The sequence below is a fragment of the Lissotriton helveticus genome, chromosome 11, assembly GCF_964261635.1.
Source record: "Lissotriton helveticus chromosome 11, aLisHel1.1, whole genome shotgun sequence".
Lineage (NCBI taxonomy): Eukaryota > Metazoa > Chordata > Amphibia > Caudata > Salamandridae > Lissotriton > Lissotriton helveticus.
Genome location: NC_136072.1, coordinates 646,703,536 through 646,727,147, shown reverse-complemented (window position 1 = coordinate 646,727,147; position 23,612 = coordinate 646,703,536). Strand labels below are relative to the sequence as shown.

Sequence of the window (23,612 nt, the reverse complement as noted above, 5' to 3'; positions counted from 1 at the left end):
CATTCTTCCCTCCTAGGATTGCACCGGTGTCGATTATCTCAGTGTCGGAAGAGGCCAACTCTGGGGCATAGGCAAGAAAGGCATGAAAGGTGCCTGTGCAAAATGAGGTGGTAAGCCTCCCAAGTTGTAACACAGCAGTCCCATGGGCCAACGGGCGCACCAGGTTAGCTGCCCTGGTGAACATGCCATACATCACATTTAAGAAATGCGAAGGATCCTTACCTGGGACCGGAAAGGGTAGTTAAGGATCTGGTACTGCCTGTTCAGGAACAGCTCGAGGCTGTTAGACTTGCTTTGGCTGCGGCGCTGGAGACACTGGAGATAAAGGCCGAATGGTCGGAGGCGTTGCTTCCCTGGGCGTCGGAGAGCCTCTCAGAGCCTAACAGTGTGCCGGAGTCACCTGAGGTGAAGGTGAGACTTCATCCTTTCAGTGATGCCTTGGTGTTGGGGACCCCGACTTCAGTGACTTGTCCTTCGAAGAAAGATGTCTGGAGCCATGACGCCGCTTCTTCTTGTGCTTCCTCAATGACTTCGAGGTATGCGGAGTCAGTGACTTGGACTTCGATCTTGTCTTTCTTCGGTCCCTCTTCTGCTTCTTCACCCTGGCCAGGAACAACTTGGCCTCCTTCTCTTTGAGGGCCTTCGGGTTCATGCGTCGGCATGACAAAAGTCCCTGGATGTTGTGGTCCGACAACAGGCTCCAAAGACAATCATTATGGGGTCCATTATGGACATATGACCCCCTGCATTCCCTACAAGTCTTAAAACCATATTTCTTCTGACCAGCCATCGCACTGCTACAATTTCAGGAGAACCTGTAACAATAAAACACTCAGAAATGGAGGGACCTGAAAAAACGTGCATGTCAATGGTGTCGAAAAAAGGGAACTGACGTCAGCACGCCGACAAGGTCATCTTATGGCTTCGATGATGTCGAGCAGGGTCGCGAGTGGAGCCGTTCCATTGTGACGTCCTTGTCGACATGGGAGGGCTATGGACAAATGTTTCTGTGGAATGCTGCACAAGGGGTAATTCAAAAGGTGAGGAATGCACAGGTAGATGTATCCATCAAAAAGTGCAAAATACAACACACCAGTATTAATTTGCAGACCAATTCAGGCCTGTATAGGAGTCTTCCCCGCAAAATGTCAAGGCAACGGACCTGGATTTGAGGACTCCAAAGGTCCATTCCACGATGGCCCTTGTGTATCCCAGTGCCACATTATGGTCTCTCTGGGCCTGTGTGTAGGGCTCTTTGATGGGGGTCATCAGCCATGGTGACAGTGCATAACCGGGATCAGCTGAAACAGAAAATGGAGAGAAGTGTCCATTAGTATTTAGCCTGATGTGTTTGCAAAGTAGGCTTTTTTATTTTGTGTCCATTGTGCAGCTTTGTACTTTCTACTTCAACATGTTGTGGTACATACAATTGACCTGCATGACTGACATTGAATTGCCTATAGTTTACAGACTACACATTACTATGATGCCATTTGCCAGGTCCTGTGTAATTCCTCCATGTTGTAACTGTCAGGATGTTTTGGTACCTCAGAACACCTTGGGGGTTATTTACAAGCCCCTTGTACCACCGGTATGTCACTTTTTCACATGTAAAACCTGACGCACCAGTGGCGCAAGGGGATTGTAAAAGAGCCCCCTTGACGTTTTGCACATTACTAGGTATGTGCATCCGCAATATCCATCATTGTCAGTTATTGTACTGAGGGTAGCTGGCCCCTGAAGTACTTGAATGCTAAATGTAGTACTCTTTGTGGGTTAGTTACATCCCCCTTACACCCCAGGTGGATCACTGTTTGAGACGCAGCTGCACTGCTACGTGGTGCAATCTACTTACTGGGACATGTCAAGCCAACACACATCTATTCATGTCCTTGGGCATATTGTAACTTTGAATCTGTTTGAATGCATGTTGGGAGTGGGCCATGGATATTGACATCTGTGTTCCCACACAACACACATATATTTGGCTACATTTGTGCATCTGGTATTAATTTTACATCTGGAAAAGCTTCAGATTGATACACCTTACCAGGGGAGGCGTAGGGGTGCGCAATGTGGAGTGAGATTCACATTTCTCTTATTTGTATGCTCTCTCTATGCATGCTTCATTCTGACATAACCCATAGTAAGGGTAATTCCAGTTTTGTGATTGTTTGTGTTCAATTAGGTGTCCTTTCATGCAGGAATACTTTCCTCCCCATGACGCAGGCCCACTTGCACCATGATGCAAGTGCGCCAGGTATGCCCAGACGTGGGTCCTGGGCTCACTGTGCCACTGGAATGAAGCTATCCTGGCTGAAGAGGGGTGAAATCCTGAAACCGGTCCTAGGATGCGTGTTTCCGGTCCAGGGAGGACCTGTCTTGGCAGTTCGGGCTGGACTGTTCCCATGAGGCACAGGGTTAAGACTGATTTGCATATGGCCAGGTCTAAACTGGGGTGGCTTGGTGAGCAACATAATGATGGATTCAACCCAGATCTCTTGACTGGGGGTGAATGTTTTGATTTGTTCTGAATTCCGTCCATGTTAGACCTGGCACCATTGGCGTGGGACTCCCTTCCATTTTTTTTTACTGTGCCTCATGTGTTTTGCTGGTTTTAGCTGCTCAGAGCACTGTGCCACTGCCAATCAGTGCCACAGTGCAAGTGCTCCCTGTATACAATGTATACATTGATTGGATTTCATGATTGGCTTATTTGGTTTACTGTCAGACCCCAGTAAAGTGCACCAGGAATTCCAGGGCTTGTAAATCAAAATGCTGCTAGTGGGCCTGCAGCACTGGTTGTGCCACCCACAGGAGCAGCCTTGTAAAATGTGTCTAAGGTCTGCCATTGCAGAACCTGTGTGCAGTCTGATACTGTCATGCTGACTGGGCACCCACTTGCCAGTCCCTAAACCTTCCCTTCACTTCATATTAGTCACCCCTATGGTAGGCCCAAGGGCAGGGTACATTGTAAGTATAAGGTAGGACAAGCCCTGATGTGTGTGGCATGTCCTAATAGTGAATTACAGCCATTTTCGTTTTTCACTATTGTAAGGCTACCTGTTCTCATAGGCCAGAATGGGCTTCTGGAATTATTACACTCTATAATCCTAGCGGACTCAGGGAACATGGTAGAAATTCGAGTTTGGAATGCCTGAACTCAGAATAATAAAATACAACTTTTAGCAAAGTTTATTTTAATGTCCTGTGTTTGCAAATACCACTTTTAGAAAGTTGGTATTTGGTTTTCTAACCATTTTAGCCCGCCTCTGCGCTGATGTGTATCTGCTGTCTGGTTTCTGTGTGTGACAGGGCTGGGGAATTCCAGGAGACAGGCTGGGGCTGCCAGGTGGCGAATAGGAAGATTACAGCCAGATGGTTGGGAGGAGTGCACCTAGGTTCTGAATAGGGCTTGCTCTGCCACCACAATGCTGGCTCCACCCCCTGTGGAGCGTCTGAGGTCTCTGCCCTGCACCTTGTAATGAGAGAGGGAAGACTGTCAACAGAGTACTCCTGGACTGTACTTGTCACCACAATGCTGGCTCCACCTCCTGCGGAGCGTCTGATGTCTCTTTCACACTGAAAGCAGAAGCCTGCATCCTGTCAACAAAGTGCTCAGAGACTGGACTAAACTAGGCACAGGTCCCCTGCCCTGAGAGAACAAAGGATTTGTAGTATAAATGTCTAAGAAATCAGATCCTGCTGAAACAAAAAGAACCTCTGCCCGACAAGAAGGAACTGGGAAAGCTGCAAGGAGGAGTACTGTCCCTGACCTGGGGGATTAGCCTGCAGTGGTTGCCTTGCTGTGAAAGGAGAGGAAAAGACTGAAGAGACTTTAATCAACTTGTGCATTCTGAAAGATCTCCAAGGGCTTGTGTGTGAGCTTGCCCCCTGAACAGAGTCCCAGGACCAATGGACTCTAACCACCTGGAGAAAAGCTGCTTCCCCGCAGCGCTGAAAGAGAGAACTGAGTGCGCCTAGTGAAAGCTCACCGCGCACTCTGAGAGCCTGTGCCCAGCTGTCTGGCCCGAGCAACGCGACTTCTGCACCCTTCGAGCCGTAGATCGCAACGTACGGACCTGTCTGGCCCGAGCAACGTGACTTCTGCACCCTTCGAGCCGTAGCTTGCATTGTATGAACCTGCCTGGCCCGAGCAATGCGACTTCTGCATATTTCGAGCCGTAGCTCACAACACAAGAGGGGGACACCGCCACGTAGGACGTCTGGCTCTTCACCGCACCGTCCGCAACAAACTTCCCCAAGCAAGGTACTGTGTACGATTCGCACCGTGTGTGCAGCGCCTCGTACTGAAGTGTCGGCAGTGCGCGTGAGACTCTGTTGGGCATTTTTTCACCGCACGAGTCGAACGGAAGGAATACGACTTGCACAGCCAGTTGAAATTACGCATTTTTTTAAGAACTCTTTTTGCTTAGACAATATTGTGGCATAATCTAAAACGTTATATGGATCTTACATAAATACTTGATTTTGATATAAATCTAGAGTGGTGTCCATTTGTGGTGCGTCATTTAATTACTGTATGTGGTCACAAATGCTTAAACCATAACGCTCTGAAGTTAAGCCTTGTCAACCTAGAGGGTGAGCAGGGGTTATTTTAAAGAGTAAGTCCCTTGCCCTGACTAGAGGAGAGGGTCCCTGCTTGTCACAAGTCCTTACCTGTGCCAACCAGAGACCCCCAATTCTAACATTGGTGGCAGCGGTGAGGATCCCAAATTTGCATTTGTGATACATGTACAGTGATTTGTGAACACTATGTAGTGAGTTCAGACCAATAATGCAGCCACATACTTGTTGATTTTTGTTTTGCTGAAGAATCATGCCTGGTCCAAACAGCATAGAAAGGGCAGCATCTGTAACTTCTAATGGAATTGAAGTTGAGTGGGAATAAGAGAGATTAGAGAGCTACACCGTAGCCCACCTGAAGGGCTTCTGCAAGAAATGTAAAGTTTCCCATGCTGGTTTCAAAGTTAAGTCAGACTACCTAAAGGCGCTGAGGGCCTGGATAGAGTCAATGGCACTTGCGAATGTGGTGGAAATTGAACCAGCAGAATGCATCCATGATTTTGGCAGAGTCCTGTCGCCAGAGGAGTTGGCAGACTGGAAGGAAACCCGGGCACATGAAATAGAGTTGGCAAAACTTAAAATCAATGGGCAATTGGAGCTAGAAAGCAAAGAGATGACTCTAGAAGAAAGAAGAATTCAGATGGAGCATGAGATGAAAGTGAGGGAGCTGGAGCTGAAAGCTAAAACATTTGAACACCCTCCCTCTGGTGGCAGCGCAACGCCAGTGCAGGTAGAACCTAGACTGTACATACCTAAAGAAGTGGTAAAAGAGTTTTTTTTAAATGATGACATAGGGCAGTGGTTTAAGGCCTATGAAGTAGCCATGTCTTCCCACCAGGTCCCTGAGAGAGATTGGGGAGCGGGGTTGTGGGGACGGTTCCTTAGCGAGGGGCGGGACACACTGCTAGATTTACCCTCTGAAGTTCATAACTCTTACCCCCACATGAAGGAAGCTTTGATGGCAGGTATGGTTTAACTCCTGAATTGTATAGACAGAGGTTCAGGGGGTGTACAAAGATTCCTAATAGTACCTATGTGGAGTATGTAACTTTTTTCTGCAGAGCACTGGATGGTTGGGTGAAGGGTAGGAAAGTGAATGATTTTCAAGGTCTCTTTGATTTAATTGCATGGGAGCACTTGTCTAGTAATTGTTTTCCTGAGCTACGCCAGCACCTGATTGATAGCAAGCTGACTAACCCTAGGAAGCTTGCTGTGGAGGCGGACCGCTGGGTCAGCACCAGGGTCCACAAGGGTCAAGTGGGAGACTCCGCCAAGGGTGGGCAGGGTCCCCAGCAGAAGAGTGGGGGGGACAAGGGAAAACAGAGGGAGTTCCAAAGAAGGCCCCAAAGTAATCCCCAAGGGAACCAAGGGAAAGGTTCTCAGCCTCCCCCAACCCCGAAGCCACCCAGGGCCCGACAGGTAACCCTGTTCAAAGAGGGCCCCTCAAGTGTTACAAATGTGGTGAGTTGGGTCATTTTGCCAATGATCCAAAGAGTCGCCAGTTTGGTAAACCTGCACCCCCGAGTGCAGTCCCCCGGCAGATGACTAGTGTAGCCCTGGGTGGAGAATGGGTGGTCCAAGGGGGGGAAGGTCCGGCAGAGATGTCCCTTGTCTCATTAGGAGACTGTGATATGGTCCAAGAAGACCTACTGCCCAACAACACTAAGAAATATGGGCAGTGGGTGACCATCAATGGCAAGAAGGTGGGGGCTCTTAGAGATACAGGAGCCAGTGTGACAGCTGTCAGGTGTCACCTGGTGTCTCAAGAGTAGGTGGTCCAACATGCATTCTGCCGAGTCGTGAACGCCGACAACACTGAGACCCAGTGTCCCATGGCTCAGTTTCCCTTTGAGTGGGGGGGGGTCTCTGGTACTCTTCAGGTAGCTGTGAGAGCTGCCATGCCTGTAGACTGTTTGTTGAGGAATGACTTGGAGAGCTCACTTTGGGAGAAGGTGGAGAAAAGCACTCATCTGCGGATGGTGGGTCTGCCTGACTGGGCGTGCGTGACCACCCGGTCCATGGCAGCCAGTAGGGGTGCTCTAGAGGTCCTGGAGCCTGAAGGAGAGGCCCAGGAGCCGGTCTTAGAGAGAAGGAGCAGGAGGCACGGGAAGACGGCCTCTGTAGTTCCCACGGTCCAGGAGGAAGCAGACCTTGAGGGGGTTGCCCTGGAACCTACTGCAGAACAGATAGCTGAACTGGGGGACCTGCCTGAGCTGACCCATTGGCAGCAGGAAGGAGGCCCCTCCAGGAAAGAATTCTGCAGGGCGTAGAAAGAGTGTCCTTCTCTCGAGGGTCTGCGGCAGCAGGATGCAGCCCAGCCCAACGGTGATCAGTCCGGAACCCATTTCATTTATTGGGAGAATGACCTTCTGTATTCAGAGCCTAAGGTTGCTGAGCCTGGGTCAGCCCGTGTGCTGGTGGTACCCCAGAGTTTCAGAGCCTTCCTACTGGGGCTGGCTCACGATGTGCCATTGTTAGGGCATTTGGGGCAGGGCAAGACCTTTGAAAGGCTTGTCGCTCACTTTTATTCGCCCCTTATGCGCTAGAGGTCAGATGTTAATTGCAGGACCTGCCAAACTTGCCAGGCAAGTGGAAAGAGTGGGAGGAAGCAGAAGGCTCCTCTCCAACCCTTCCCTGTGGTCAGTACCCCATTCCAGCGAGTGGGGATTGACATTGTGGGGCCACTGGTTCCCAGGACAGCCATGGGCAACAGGTTTATCCTGGTCCTGGTGGACCATGCCACCCGGTACCCGGAAGCCATCCCTCTGAGGACAGTGACGGCCCCCGTGGTGGGACGTGCACTGATGGGAATTTTCTCCAGAGTGGGATTCCCTCTAGAGGTGGTGTCTGATCGGGGTACCAATTTCATATCCAAGTATATGAAATCCCTTTGGCAAGAGTGTGGTGTAACCTACAAGTTCACCACACCTTACCACCCCCAATGAAATGGGTTGGTTGAGAGATTCAACCCTACCCTGAAGGGCATGATTATGGGTCTGGAAGAACCCATGAAACGTAAGTGGAACGTCCTCTTGCCATGCCTTCTCTTTGCTTACCGCGAGATACCACAGAAGTCCCTAGGGTTCGGCCCCTTTGAACTCCTGTATGGCCACCTCGTGAGAGGACCTCTAAGTCTGGTCAAGGAAGGCTGGGAGCAATCTTCCAGGAAACCTCCCCAGAATGTATATAGCTACATGCTGGCCTTCAGGAATCAGACTAGGCTTTTCAGGCAACTTGCTGAGGCAAATCTGGAAGCCAGCCAGGAAGAGATGAAACTGTGCTATGACCAGAATGCCACTCTGCTAGAGCTTCAGCCTGGACAAAAGGTGTGGGTCCTGGCCCCCGTGGAGCCTTTTGCGCTCCAGGACAAGTGGACCGCCCCTTTGAGGTTGTGGAGCGCAAGAGTCCTGTCACCTATTTTGTGGACTTGCAGTCTCCCAGGAACCCCTTGAGGGTCCTGCATGTCACCCGCCTTAAGCTCCACTTAGAGAGGTCTGAAGTTGGCAACAGATGATGGAATGGAGGAGGAGACTGAGCCTCTTCCTGACCTCCTGGTAGCCACAAAGCGAGATGGGTCAGTGGATGGAGTTAACCTCTCTCCCACCCTGACCCCAGAGCAACAGAATGACTGTCGCCAGTTGCTGGGACAGTTTTCTGATCTGTTCTCCCTGGTTCCTAGTGTCACAGATTGGTGCGTCCATGATGTAGATACAGGAGACAGCTTACCTTTGAAGCACAAAGCTTACAGGGTAACTGACAGGGTCAGGGCTTGCAACAAAGAGGAGGTCTCAAAGATGCTTGCTTTTGGGGTGATTGAGTCCTCCAGCAGTCCTTGGGCCAGCCCAGTGGTCTTGGTCCCGAAGGCTGCAGCACCGGGAGCCACACCCGAACTCCGTTTCTGTGTGGACTACAGAGGACTCAATTCAGTCACCAAGACTGACGCGCACCCCATCCCCAGAGCTGATGAGCTCATTGATCGGTTAGGGGCTGCCCGGTACCCCAGCACGTTTGACTTAACGTCTGGGTACTGGCAGATCTCCTTGACTGATGGGGCCAAAGAGAGGTCAGCATTCTCCACACCAGATGGGCATTTCCAGTTCCGGGTTATGCCATTTGGGATGAAGAATGGCCCTGCCACCTTTTCAGAGGTTGGTCAACCAGGTGTTGGTTGGGCTGGATGAGTTCAGTGCCGCCTACCTGGATGACATCGCAGTGTTCAGTGTCACATAGGAAGAACATCTGCGCCACCTATGGGAAGTGTTGATGGCACTGCGCAAGGCAGGCCTCACGATCAAGGCAAGCAAGTGCCAGATCGGTAAGGGTTCTGTGGTGTACTTGGGAAATCAAGTTGGGAGCGGACAGGTGGCGCCCCTTCAGCCCAAGATTGAAACCATCCTGGCTTGGGAACCCCCCAAAACCCAGACAGAGGTGAGGGCCTTCCTATGACTCACTGGGTACTACAGGAGGTTTGTCAAGGGGTATGGCATCATTGTTGCACCCTTGACAGAGCTGACTTCCAAAAGCAGCCAAAGAAAGTGATCTGGACTGACACCTGTCAGAAAGCATTTGACACCCTGAAGACTGCCATGTGCCCGTGCTCCTGGCACCCAACTTCTCCAAAGAGTTCCTTGTACAAACAGACGCTTCAGAGCATGGTGTATGGGCAGTTCTATCACAGATGACTGAGGAGGGCTTTGACCAACCTGTAGCCTTCATCAGTAGGAGGTTACTTCCCTGGGAACAGAGGTGGAGTGCAATTGAGCGTGAGGCTTTTGCTGTGATCTGGGCACTGAAGAAGCTAAGACCCTACCTGTTTGGGATTCACTTCCGGGTTCAGACAGACCACAGGCCCCTCTGATGGTTGATGCAAATGAGGGGTGAGAATCCAAAGCTGTTGAGGTGGTCCATTACCCTACAGGGGATGGATTCCATGGTGGAACATCGCCCTAGCACAGATCACGCCAATGCTGACCGTCTGTCCAGATTTTTCCGCCTTAGTGATGAGAATTCCCTGGGGTAGGGTAGATCTCCCCACATTTCAGTTGGAGGGGATACGTGTTAGACCTGGCACCATTGGCGTGGGTCTCCCTTCCATTTTTTTTTACTGTGCCTCATGTGTTTTGCTGGTGTACGCGGCTCAGAGCACTGTGCCACTGCCAATCAGCGCCACAGTGCAAGTGCTCCCTGTATAAAATGTATACATTGATTGGATTTCATGATTGGCTTATTTGGTTTACTGTCAGACCCCATTAAAGTGCACCAGGAGTGCCAGGGCTTGTAAATCCAAATGCTGCTAGTGGGCCTGCAGCACTGGTTGTGCCACCCACAGGAGCAGCCTTGTAAAATGTGTCTAAGGTCTGCCATTGCAGAACCTGCGTGCAGTCTGATACTGTCATGCTGACTGGGCAAGTGCACCCACTTGCCAGTCCCTAAACCTTCCCTTCACTTCATTTTAGTCACCCCTATGGTAGGCCCAATGGCAGGGTGCATTGTAAGTATAAGGTAGGACAAGCCCTGATGTGTGTGGCATGTCCTAATAGTGAATTACAACCATATTCGTTTTTCACTATTGTAAGGCTACCTGTTCTCATAGGCCAGAATGGGCTGCTGGAATTATTACACTCTATAATCCTAGCGGACTCAGGGAACATGGTAGAAATTCGAGTTTGGTATGCCTGAACTCAGAATAATAAAATACAACTTTTAGCAAAGTTTATTTTAATGTCCCTTGTTTGCAAATACCACTTTTAGAAAGTTGGTATCTGCTTGCCTAACCATTTTAGCCCACCTCTGCGCTGATGTGTATCTGCTGTCTGGTTTCTGTGTGTGACAGGGCTTGGGAATTCCAGGAGACAGGCTGGGGCTGCTAGGTGGTGAATAGGAAGATTACAGCCAGATGGGTGGGAGGAGTGCACCTAGGTTCTGAATAGGGCTGTGCTCTGCCACCACAATGCTGGCTCCACCCCCTGTGGAGCGTCTGAGGTCTCTGCCCTGCACCTTGTAAAGAGAGAGGGAAGACTGTCAACAGAGTACTCCTGGACTGTACTTGTCACCACAATGCTGGCTCCACCTCCTGCGGAGCATCTGCTGTCTCTCCCCTGCACACTGAAAGCAGAAGCCTGCATCCTGTCAACAAAGTGCTCAGAGACTGGACTAAACTAGGCACAGGCCCCCTGGCCTGAGAGAACAAAGGATTTGTAGTATAAATGTAGGAGCCCTGCTCCTAAGAAATCAGATCCTGCTGAAACAAGAAGAACCTCTGCCCGACAAGAAGGAACTGGGAAAGCTGCAAGGAGGAGTACTGTCCCTGACCTGGGGATTGGCCTGCAATGGTTGCCTTGCTGTGAAAGGAAAGGAAAAGACTGAAGAGACTTTAATCAACTTGTGCATTCTAAAAGATCTCCAAGGGCTTGTGTGTGAGCTTGCCCCCTGAACAGAGTCCCAGGACCAGTGGACTCTAACCACCTGGAGAAAAGCTGCTGAGAGCGATGCCTTCCCCGCAGCGCTGACGGAGAAAACTGAGTTTGCCTCGTGAAAGCTCACCGCGCACTCTGAGAGCTTGTGCCTAGCTGTCTGGCCCGAGCAATGCGACTTCTGCACCCTTCGAACCGTAGCTCGCAACATACGGACCTGTCTGGCCCGAGCAACGCGACTTCTACACCCTTCGAGCCGTAGCTCGCAACGTACGGACCTGCCTGGCCCAAGCAACGCAACTTCTGCATCTTTCGAGCCATAGCTCGCAACACAAGAGGAGGACACTGCAGCGTGGGACGTCTGGCTCTTCACCGCACCGTTCGCAACGAACTTCCCCAAGCAAGGTACTGTGTACGATTCGCACCGTGTGTGCAGCGCCTCGGACTGAAGTGTCCGCTGTGCGCTTGAGACTCCATTGGGCATTTTTTCACCGCACGAGTCGAACGGAAGGAATACCACTCGCACAGCCTGTTGAAATTACGCATTTTTTTAAGAACTCTTTTTGCTTAGACAGTATTGTGGCATAATCTAAAACGTTATATGGATTTTGTGCTAAGCCTTACATAAATACTTATTTTTGATATAAATCTAGAGTGGTGTCCATTTGTGGTGTGTCATTTAATTACTGTATGTGGTCACAAATGCTTAACCCATAACGCTCTGAAGTTTAGCCTTGTCTGCTCGAGCCACCCAACCTAGAGGGTGAGCAGGGGTTATTTTAAACAGTAAGTCCCTTGCCCTGACTAGAGGAGAGGGTCCCTGCTTGTCACAAGTCCTTACCTGTGCCACCCAGAGACCCCCAATTTTAACAGTCCATCAATTGTGTGCCTTTTGCTTTCTCACCCTAAGTGTGCCAGGTATGCCCAGACGTGGGTCCTGGGCTCACTGTGCCACTGGAATCAAGCTATCCTGGCTGAAGAGGGGTGAAATCTTGAAACCGGTCCTAGGATGCTTGTTTCCGGTCCAGCGAGGATCTGGTTTGGCAGTTTGGGCTGGACTGTTCCCATGAGGCACAGGGTCAAGACTGATTTGCATATGGCCAGGCCTAGACTGGGGTGGCATGGTGAGCAAAATAATGATGGATTTAACCCAGATCTCTTGACTTGGGGTGAATGTTTTGATTTGTTCTGCATTCCGTCCATCAATTATGTGCCTTTTACAGACCAATTCAGGCCTGTATAGGAGCTTTCCCCCCGAAATGTCAAGGCAACGGACCTGGATTTGAGGACTCCAAAGGTCCGTTCCAGGATGGCCCTTGTGCATCCCAGTGCCACATTATAGTCTCTCTGGGCCTGTGTGTAGGGCACTTTGATGGGGGTCATCAGCCATGGTGACAGTGCATAACCTTGAACAGCTGAAACAGAAAATGGAGAGAAGTGTCCATCAGTATTTAGCCTGATGGGTTTCCAAAGTAGGCTTTTTTATTTTGTGTCCATTGTGCAGCGTTGTACTTTCTACTTCAGCATGTTGTGGTACATACAATTGACCTGCATGACTGACATTGAATTGCCTATATTTTACAGACTACACATTACTATGATGCAATTTGCCGAGTCCTGTGTAATACCTCCATGTTGTAACTGGCAGAATGTATGGGTACCTCAGAACACCTTGGGGTTATTTACAAGCCCCTTGTACCACCGGTATGTCACTTTTTCACATATAAAAATGGACGCACCAGTGGCGCAAGGGGCTTATAAAAGAGCCCCCTTGACGTTTTGCACATTACTAGATATGTGCATCAGCAATATCCATCATTGTCAGTTATTGTACTGAGGGTAGTTGGCACCTCAAGTACTTGAATGCTAAATGTTGTACTCTTTGTGGGTTAGTTACATCCCCCTTGCACCCCAGGTGGATCACTGTTTGAGACGCAGCTGCACTGCTTCCTGGTGCAATCTACTTACTTGGACATGTCAAGCCAACACACGTCTATTCATGTTCTTGGGCTATATGGTAAATTTGAATGCGTGTTGGGGTGGGCCATGGATATTGCCATCTGTGTTCCCACACAACACACATATATTTGGCTACATTTGTGCATCTGGTATTAATTTTACACCTGGAAAAGCATCAGATTGATACACCTTACCAGGGGAGGCTTAGGGATGCGCAACGTGGAGTGAGATTCACATTTCTCTTATTTGTATGCTCTCTCTAGGCATGCTACATTCTGACACAACCCATAGTAAGGGTAATTCCACTTTTGTGATTGTTTGTGTTCAATTGGGTATGCAGGAATACTTTCCTCCCCATGACGCAGGCCCACATGCACCATGATGCATGGGTGCCTGCGTTGGTGCATGTCAGCTAAATGTGCAACAGCAGAGGGGAAAGCAGAGTGATCTGTTATCTTGTTGTACATATGACACATGGCTTTGTTTCACAATTAATGCAGCACAGTGCAAGCATATATCTTGTGGCACCTGCTGCACTGATTCCTTGCAATGTGTGTGATGAGTTCTGCAAGATCTGTATTCCTTGAGTGACTTAGTGGTTTGTGGAAGTATTTCTAGCCTACTCCCTTGTTGGGACTACTTACATATATGTTGTTCTTCGGCATTAGGTGTTTATGTACAGTAGTTGGCCCAGTTACAATGTGTGCAGAATTCTATTTGTTAGATGTGCATTCTCACATATTTGTTCCATGATTGTGTGACTTGAGGTGTGTGGTGTGTTCAGTTTGTACTTACCAATGAGAAGTCCATTGGCACAGATGCCACTGTGGAACCGCTGGTTGATGACGGATTGGCGGAAGATGTAGGAATCATGCACACTGCCTAGATACTTGGTGACATTGATGTACACTCAAAGATGGTCAACAATTGCCTGCACATTCATCGAGTATGTGTTCTTCCTGTTGCGGTATATGTGTGCAGTATCCACAGGAAGCACAACTTGCACATTGGTGCAGTCAATTGCCCCCAACACATGTGGAAAAACAGCAATGGCATAGAAGCCTTGCTTGTTGGGAAGTTGTTCTTGTGCAGTGTTGGGAAAGTGTAGATGCTGTGGCATCAGGCTGATGATGGTATCGAAGACAGTGGGGAGAAACCTGGAGAAGGATGCTCGGGAGACTCCGGACACTCTGGCAGAGGTGGATTGGAAGGTGCCTGAGACCAACAAGTGCAGCACAGCAAGTTGCATGGTCTGCAGAGGGATGTTAGTTCTACGCTGAGATGTGGCCTGCAGCCTTGGCGCTATGGTTAAGTAGGCGTAGGATGGAGGACCTTTTTAGCCTGTAATCAGCTATTATCTCCTCCAGCCGGAGGTGTATGAGGGTGATCCTTTGGCGGTAGAACCACTCTCTTCTGCGGCACTGCCTCTGTGGTGGTTGTGGTCTTCTTGGGGCTTCAAGTTGCAATAGTAGTGCACCATTTTCAGGACCCAGGAACTCAATTTGGCGCCCTTTTGAATGTAGGAGTCCACAGAGGAGTCCAGGTTCTGATCAGTGATTTGCAGGTGAAGTCTTTGTGTCCCTGAGACTTCAGAAAAGGAAGTCTTGGCGTTAGAAAAATGCTGCAAATTAGACCTGGCTGCAGTTTTGGGGGATATCGGCGTACAGAAATGTCCTTGTAAATGTCGCAAAGTGTGTTTAGTGGCAGTTTTTCCATGGGAACGCCTACCTTGCATCTCATTTTCATTATGTCCTTCTAGCAGAAGTGAAGATCTTGAAAATTCAGGTTTACGCTGGAAAAGTGCAGCTAACTGCAGTTAACGGCAACTTGTAAATAAGGTGATAAAAAAGCTGCTGTAATGTAAACAAATTGACGCTACGGCGGCGTTAAGTTTTTGCAAATATGCCCCTAAGTATCTTTAGTAAATGAAACCCACTGTTATATGTATGGTGGCATCAAAGATTGTGCTTAATCCAACCAAACTTCCTTAAATTAATTAATTAATATTCACACACATTCATATATATTTATACATAGACAGCGATATATATGTATAATTTAGAAATGTGTACCTTTTCCATATTGTAGGTGGAAAGAACATAGCAACGTAATCTATACAACCTGCGACCAAGGTATTTTGTCATTCAGATCTTCAGAGTCTGCACACAGCCTACAGATCCACCTCTGTTCAAATTTGAATAAAGCGTTTGTCTTATCATTGTTCATGGGTTTTGGTTTCTCTAATACAGACCACTGGAAATCATTGTCATGGTGATCCTTTTCCCCAAAAATGGTGCATCATTTTTGTCACAGATTTTTTGCATCTAAACATACTTCGATGTTCGTTAGTCCGTGTTCTTACTTGTCACGTGGTCATCCCTACATCCTACTCACTGAACCACTTCAATACAGGGGACTGCAGGATCCCATGTAGAACCAGGAAGTAATGCGTGGATAAAGATAATCACCCAAACAGGAAATAACTCCTCTTCCCTACAGCAGTATGAGATGATTCAGGGAACCCAAGACAGCAGTCTCCCACAGCATGATGAGTACACCAAAAAGATAGGGAAACGAACATACAAAAAGATAAAAATATGATTTACCCGAACGCAATGAGGCAAGAGATCAGAGCCTCAACAGGTAGACATGGCTCATGAGAAAACATAAAAAAATAGAAGGGTTGATGTGAGGTAGAAATTCTTACAACATTTGCCCTAGAAGAAAAGAGAGGAGATGAGAAAATAAAAAAAATATTTATAGGAGAGAGCAAGATGAGTGTTTTGGGATGGCAGCCCTCTCTCGAAACATATAGACTGAGACAATGAAGTTGGACTCAATGCTGTTGTAAATCGCAATAATGTTAAACATGTACGGTATGATTCTGTAATGACAGAACTGCAAACAAAACTAATGGGATGTCACTGAATGCTTATTTATTGAAATGACTAACCTCCTAGCAAACTCATTTCGGCATCCAAGTCGATGTTCCTTTCATGCTCTTTATCCCTACACGTTGGAGGCTGCCAGCCAGCATCACAATTACAGTTTCCTTTATTATTGCACAGCTAAAATGTGTCAATTTAAAAGAATGTTAATCATGATCAGTGATTTCACTCATATGTTTTGTAATAAGTTGTCAAAGAAGTAGAGAGCAAAATTTAATAGCACACACAGTCAATTGTGTCTACAGGTTTATATGCTTAATGAAAAGATATACAAGTTTCGAAATCATTTGAGAGCCTTTCAAAATTACAAGGTCTGTTATCACTGCAAATGTGTAGTACTTCCAGCAGCAGTATGAAAATGGGGACCCCCTCTCAATTTGCTTATAGCCAGTGAAAAGAGGGGAAAATATCAATACACAAAAAATAGCAAGTTTCCCTTGTGGCTTTCATACTTTATCCATTGTATCTTAGTTCACAAAAAGTATTACATGTCCTTCAAGATATGCCAATAACAAGTGTTTATGTATTTATCAGATTTATTTCTTTTTTTTTTAAAGTAATTGTATATATATCACAAAACTTTTTTGATAGTTTTTTCATATAACACCATTTCTTTTCTTACAAATTCATTGTACTCATTTTAGGCAATTAGGACAGATATAAAAACATACTTCATCATCATGATACCTTTTTTCATTTTTTTATACTATACAAAAAAAACTTTATAAAACTACCCTGATACCCACACCTAGATCATTCACCAGTCAGTCATACATATACTTGCATACAATTCATTTAGCAACCAACTACTCCTTCTGTACATAAGGTTTAACAGAGAACAACTCTGACTGAGTAGCAACCACAGAGTGTTATGTGGGATTACACGCCAGGTCGACGCGTGTTTCGGTGGGCTTGTAACACCTTCCTCAGGACCTCGACAGAATCACTTTCTGCTTATCGGGTGGATACAGGATATCCTTCAGTTAATGTGACTATGAGCCACGTGGTCTGTCCCAGGGAACCTCATATTAAGTTAGGCTCCACATATCGTAGCCGTGATCTTTTAATCCAAGCTATTTTCAGAGCGACCTCACTTTTTCAGCTTTTAAACAACTTTCCTCTCCAACATGTATTTCTTTTATTTTATGTTAATTTGGACTCTGCATGTGTCTCTCTCTTCGTAATTCACTTCATTCTGTGGGCCATAGTCAGGGAAGATTTTATATGAAGGAACACACCTTTTTCAGTTTTACCATATATTTTTCGGAAAGGGTTGTATGTATCAGTACGCTCGAAAAACGCCAACCCTAGTACTTCCAGCAGCTTCATGAGTTTTTAGAAGTTGGGCGCTAGCCAGTCTCCCACTTACCCTTTTACCTTTTAGGAGTTGGGTGTGCCTAGGAAATTACAAGCATGACCCTGTGAGACTGTCAGCAAGCCTACTAGAGCAACTGAGGCGTTGCCCTCGCTCATCCCATAGTGACCTGTTGCTGCCCCAGGCCATCTCATAGTAGACTGCCCTCACTACTTAGAGTGCAGTATATCATTTTTAACTAAAGTGATTCAACCAACATGGCGGAAGTTCTACTTTAAAAATTAATACAACACAGACTGCCATGTCATGATGGCCCGCTTCGGTACAAAAGGGGGTGGTGATGATGGCCCGCTTTGCAATCTTTCAGTACCCCAAAGCAGGGTTTATTTATGAGAATCCAAAAAACAATTAACCCAACATGTTGTTCTCTGCTTATGGGAGCCATTGTTGATTTTCCATGCCCATGCTAGCTGTGCTTTATATGGTAGGCCGAGGTACGTAAAATCTGCATTGAGAGGACCACCTTAAATAAGGCGGGCCTCAGGAGGAGCCACGCACCGGTCCAAGATGGCCGCGTGAGTGCTCGGCTCCGCCGGACCTGTCCCCAAGCCCCAACATCCTGCTAGCCATCCTGATCCCCGAAACTCCACTGAATAGCCGAGGAGGAGCGACTGCCGTCAAACCGACTCCGGCCCCACTGAGCCATCAGTTCCGGAGATATTTCGCCTGTAATTTGGGGCCTGGCGACCCTCTGAAGCCTGGGGCTCGATTTTGCATGAACCCGGCCGCAAAGCTGTCAACACCTGGGCCGGCACTGAGGATTACCGGCCAGGCCCCGGAGCCACTAAAATTCTGGTTGTATCGTCTGTTGGCCGGGCGGGGCAACCCCGCCGCCTACACGCTGAGCAGAGACACATCTGTGGAGTGGGCCGGCACTGAGGATTATTGGCCGGGACCCGGAGTCACAAACACTCTCGCTGCGGCGTCTGGCGGCCGGAGGGATGGCCCCGCCGCCTGCTTTGTGAGTAGAGACACGCTTGCGGAGCGGGCCGGCACTGAGGCTTGTTGGTCGGGCCCCGGAGTCATCATCTTTATTGCCGCGGTGTCTGGCGGCCAAGTGGACGGCCCCGCCATCACGCAGGGAACAGTTGCACACTCGTAGAGTGGCACCCGCCTAGAGAGTGCGGATGGCGCATAGATGCTGACAGTCCTGGGGGCGGCTGGAGAGTTGAGTAATCGCCGTCTCCTATAAGAATACACTGGAAAAAAGACCCACCTGCGGTGTGTGTGCTGCGGTACTTCCGGTGCCCTGGTTGGACTTCCCCCATTCCCCTCTTTCCTCGACCACCGGGAGGGCCCCCAGCGAGGTGGGGAGTTGTGCTGCCGCGCCGAGAAAAGATTTCACCCTGAGGAGGTGGACAACATAGGGGCCCACGCCATTGCAACTGTGTGGTGCCCTGGCCTGCTCCCCACTCGATATTGCCTGTTGGAAGACCTGATTTGCGCACAGGGGGATCTTGGCAGCGATAGACCGGATCAGTGATTCTCCTTTGGCTTAGTCGATTCTCCGCCGGGGTGGTTCGGCGGCTTCCCTTGGGCCGGTCCGGTCCGGTGCCCAGCTTGGCACTCCAGGTATTGAGGGCATCGATTGGAAACTCACGACGGCCATGTCTGGACTGCCGGTGTAGTGTTGCATGCCTTGAGTAGAAGGTAGAGCCTATAGGCCCCTGGGGAGGCATTTCTGATGGCGACTAAACTTGACTCGGACAAGCAGCACTTGAGGTCTGTCAAAGGATCCAAGCATATCCAGACCAACAAGTTGGACCGCTACACGATGCCGAGGGGTCCCCACCGGAGCAGAGAAAGATTCAGTCATTGGGGGGCAACGCCCTTGGCCCCGTGGTTGAGCCAACGCTGTTGGATGTGATGGCTGCTATTGAGGGCGTCAAGTCATCTCTTGGACAGAAGATGGAATTTCTGGATAATAAACTAGACACCGTCACCATAGAGGTCAATCTCACCCGCGCTGACCTCACGAAGGCAAGTGAGAAAGTCAAGTCTCTGGACATAAAGACGGCGAGTTTAATGGATGATGTGGCCTTGCTTCAGCAGGAGGTGTGTGACCTTAGAGCTGCCAGTGACCTCACCGTTCGGAAACTGGATGAGTATGAAGGGAGGGACAGACGGAACAACGTCCGTATCAAATGCCGATGGTCCAGCCCCAGATCTATTCGAGAGATTATCCTCAATCACCTCAAGCCCAAGGGTTTGGTCAACTTTTTCATGATCGAACGGGCACACAGGGTGCCCAGGGGGAGGCCCAGGCCTTGAGCGCCCCCCGACCAATGATTGTAGGGTGCTGAATTTTAGGGACCGTGACACTATCCTGCAGGCCTCTCGTTCCGGGGGCCCCCTGAAGTATGAAAACACTACCTTCTCCTTTTTTCCTGACTTCACGCAGACTGTTCAGAGGCAGCGCCAAAGTTTCCTTGGTGTGAAGAAGAAGCTCCGAGACAAAGGTCTAAAGTATGCAATGATGTTTCCGGCCCAGTTGAGGGAAGAGCATGGTTTTTTGACAATCCAGAGGTGGCGTTGGACTGACTAGACGGCTGCCCCCCCGGATGGGCCAGAGAGACGGGATCAAGATGGCGGTGGCGACATGCAGGAACAGGAGTGACGGAAATTGCTGTGTGAATGACTATTGAGTCTGACAGGTAGTGGGTTACATTCACGAGGGCCTCGTCTTACTTGACCCCGAGACCAAGGAATGGTGCAGGCAGGCGGTTGGGCTGTCTCTTAAAAGGGGCTGGGGGGGGAATGAGCCCAGATCTCCTCCTATTTTCTACTTTTAGTTAGCCGTTAGTTGGTTTTGGGCGACAGGCACACTGCTAGTTGGAGATGGGCGGAAGCCGTGAGCAGGGTGTAGTGTAGTTCCTATATTCCCAATAGGCTCTGCGCATTGGAATAATATATTCAGCAGTGTAGACGTAGGACTGAGGTTAGCTAGGTCTCTACTGACTATTTTAGACTTAAGGTTTGCCAGCTAGCTCAGAGGTCACTAGAAACTTTCTCGAATAAACGAGGAGGAGTTTAACCTCCCTGGATAGACAAGAAGGGATTAGCTTCTGACAACCATAAAACATGACAACTTTGCTCTCCCTGAATAAGAGTGTATCTCTAGAGTCGTGTGAAAACAAAAGACAGCTATTTCACTCAGTCAAATGTGCGTACTTAGTTTCACCAGGATGCAGAGAAAAGAGAGATGGGCGTTTTCAATAAAAGGTGTTATTTATTGAGCAGTCTTCTTCCTCATACAAGAGAAATGAATTGCCACGATTGTAATACTCATGGTAAAGTAAAGTGCGTACAGTAAAAGGAGGATTATAAAATAATACTGTAAAAGCATTGATATGGTTTCTTAGCCATATGATACTTTAAAATAGATAAAATATATACATACATATATACATTGACTAATTGTACTCAACTGGTGCTTCTAAATTCGCCTACCCCAGTGTACCTGACCTAAGCCTAATACGTGGGAGGGAGTAAGTAAGTAGCAGTTTAAGTTAAGTTTGTTTTGCCAAGAATCTGACTCAAGCATTCTCTTTAAGGGTTTAGTCAGCTCCATACCTGGGTAATAGAAAGCAAGAGGTCTGGTATCTCTCTCTCAGGACTCGATATCCCAGTAACCCGCAAGGGTAGGCTGGAAACGCCGGAGCTGGATTTTCTCGGCAGGAGAAAAGACAGCTTCTTTCTCAGCGCGTCAAAAGAGGAGGGGCAGCGTCCGTGGGCTCTCGCATCAGCTGGGCTCTCGGGCAAGTAGATAGCTGCTCTGCTCCAAAATCACCACCGTGTGTTTGCTTAAGGCAACATTGGTATATTTATACCTGAAAGGTGCCTGGGTTTGACGTAAGGTTGGACATAAGACGTCAATAAAGATGTCACTAAGAACTGGCCGTTCTTACAGCGCTTTACAGGAGTTCTAGGACGAAATCAAAACAAAGGCAAGGGGGATTTCCCAGGTTGCTGGAGGCTTGGTTTTGTTTAGAGAACTCGGTGTGCTTTCTAGGGGGCCGGAGGAGTAGCCTTGCTTAATGTGACAGCATGTGCTAGGACCAAATTATGGATATGATTATTATGCCGTTGTATGGATATTATTGATTATAACCGGACAAGGGCTTATAATAGAAATATCGATCCTGGTTCCTAGATAAAAACACTACACCCACTCCACGAATTAATGTCCATCATTACTAAAACTTAAGCAATAGTAAACATTGTAAAAGGTGCACGTGTATACCAACCCACCCCAAAATACATTTTTCATTTGAAATGGTGTATGCGAAATACATGAAATTGATATTGGTACTGTACGCTTTTCAAGCAGTGTAATCATTCAGTTAAAAAAGATGCATATATATGATTAGCTGAACGATTTGCGAAATTTACACATGAAATGGCTCTTAATACAGAAAAGAAGAGCGAGACCATTCCATCACATATAAATACAGTTATTTGTAAATAAGCTAGAGGCTGAGGTAATATATTGTCTATAGAGTACCTAAAAATAGAAGCTCCGTTCTCTAAGAATAGTACTACTTTAAGCAGAGTACAAGTGCCAAAAAAAGGTAAATATTTTGGAAGGGGAGAGAAAAAATAATTTCGCTTTCATGGGAAAAAATAGTTCCAAATATTTTCAGTAGCTTTTTGTTTATCAAAGCTGAAGGCCGAATTCAGAGTTCATGGAACGCTGTGTGCTTTGTTTGCTTAAAAGTTATTCTTTCTGTTCAGGGGAGAACATCATTTCAGACAGACTCGCAAAAAAGTTGTCTACGGCTTCAGGTGAAAGTTCAACCAAGTTTGAAAATACCGCAACTGTGCAGTTTTGAGCATGATTGCTATCATCGATGACAGGATCAGCAATGCTCACAGAAGGTCGTACCTGGGTGATGTTGCTCTCATTTCGCACTTCACTACCCTCTAATCGCAGTGGTGAAGTCTCAACGAATGCCGTCATCAGGATGGGTAACCGCTGGGAACAACACGATGCATGAGCCGTTACAGGACTTAAAAAAGTATCTGTATCCAATGGTACTTCTGATTGTAGTGTAAGACAGACGTCCAACACGCATTCTTCTCCGCACAGCATACATCGTAGCACAGGTAAGATACAATTCTGCCAGATGGGTCTGAATGAAAGAAACCAGGTCATATTCAGATCTCTTAGCCGGGCTAATCCAAGGACTTTAGTTATGCGGTCCCGATAGTGTATAGCTAGGATCGTTTCTTCCATCGTTGCTGGAGTCTTGTCTGTGACATGGCTTGCCATAACGAAGCAGGAGAACCAAAAATAAAATGCCTGCTACGAGTCCCAACAGGAGTGGTAGGCCGCCAAAGACAGAATGGACAAAATTAGGAAAAATGCCCAGAACTGTTGTGAAGGGTGTTAACAGTCCCGAAAAAATCATCTTAAATACATGTGGGATACCACTGGTATCAGACATATTTAGTATTTGGCTTAACATTTCTGCGAAATGCAGGGGGCAATTTGTTGATAAAAGTGTATGTATCTCTGTTGTTGTCCTTGCAACTTGTAGATCATACGTTTCTTTTGATGACGTCAAGGGCACAGTTGTCTGTAAAAGAACAGACTTCATTCTGCTTAAAGTATCAATTCGAATAGAAGAGATATTCAAAAAGGGCCACATTTTTGCCTCCCTGTCTGGAGTGCTGTTTGGATACAATACTTGCATACAGCAAGTGACCATGGAACTAACGCTCACGAGATAAGCTTTTCCTGGCACCATGCCACAACATCTGTGGTCCACTATTAGAACATAGCTCCCGTTAGAAAGCCGTCTAAAGAATGGCTCTATTCGAGTTGCAGGTGTGCCATGCTGGTGACATGAAAGGTTATTTGAAGTCCCCTCACAGGCCCCATGCAGGTTAATACCTTGACACAGAAGTATACCACTTAGTGATCTTTTACAATTATTACCACTAAGAAATACATTCTGTTCCTTTTCACTATAACATGTGTGTGTCTAAGGTAATTTCCATGATGACTTAATGTACCCTTTACCCAACCTTTCATACTGGCCTGCTGGTATATACTCTTGACAGTATTTAAATTGGAAAGTTGTTATCAGAATTGTTATTATTCCGTGTATTATCCATTCAATGACAGGTTGTTCTGACATTGTTAATGGTAATCTCTCAAGTTTTTCAATGCTCAGAATTGTATATTCCGCTCCTTTTTGTGCCAAGCTGATTTGTGTATCAGTAAGGTTAAAGATAGAGAATAATGACGTTGTGTTGATTAAACGCCAGGGCACGTAGCCTGAACGCAGATTTTGTAACGTCCAGCCAAGCTGTACAATAGAACGT

The 23,612-nt window shown here is 47.6% G+C and overlaps 1 protein-coding gene across 1 annotated transcript in view; it reads right to left on the bottom strand.

Annotated features, from left to right (window-relative positions):
* LOC144791046 (disintegrin and metalloproteinase domain-containing protein 9-like) overlaps positions 1 to 23,612 on the bottom strand; it is a 1,785,694-nt gene that overhangs the window by 208,602 nt on the left and 1,553,480 nt on the right. The window contains exon 19 of the mRNA XM_078665681.1: positions 15,913 to 16,027. Within this exon, the coding sequence (XP_078521807.1) occupies positions 15,913 to 16,027 (115 nt within the window). The remainder of the gene's footprint in view (positions 1 to 15,912; positions 16,028 to 23,612) is intronic.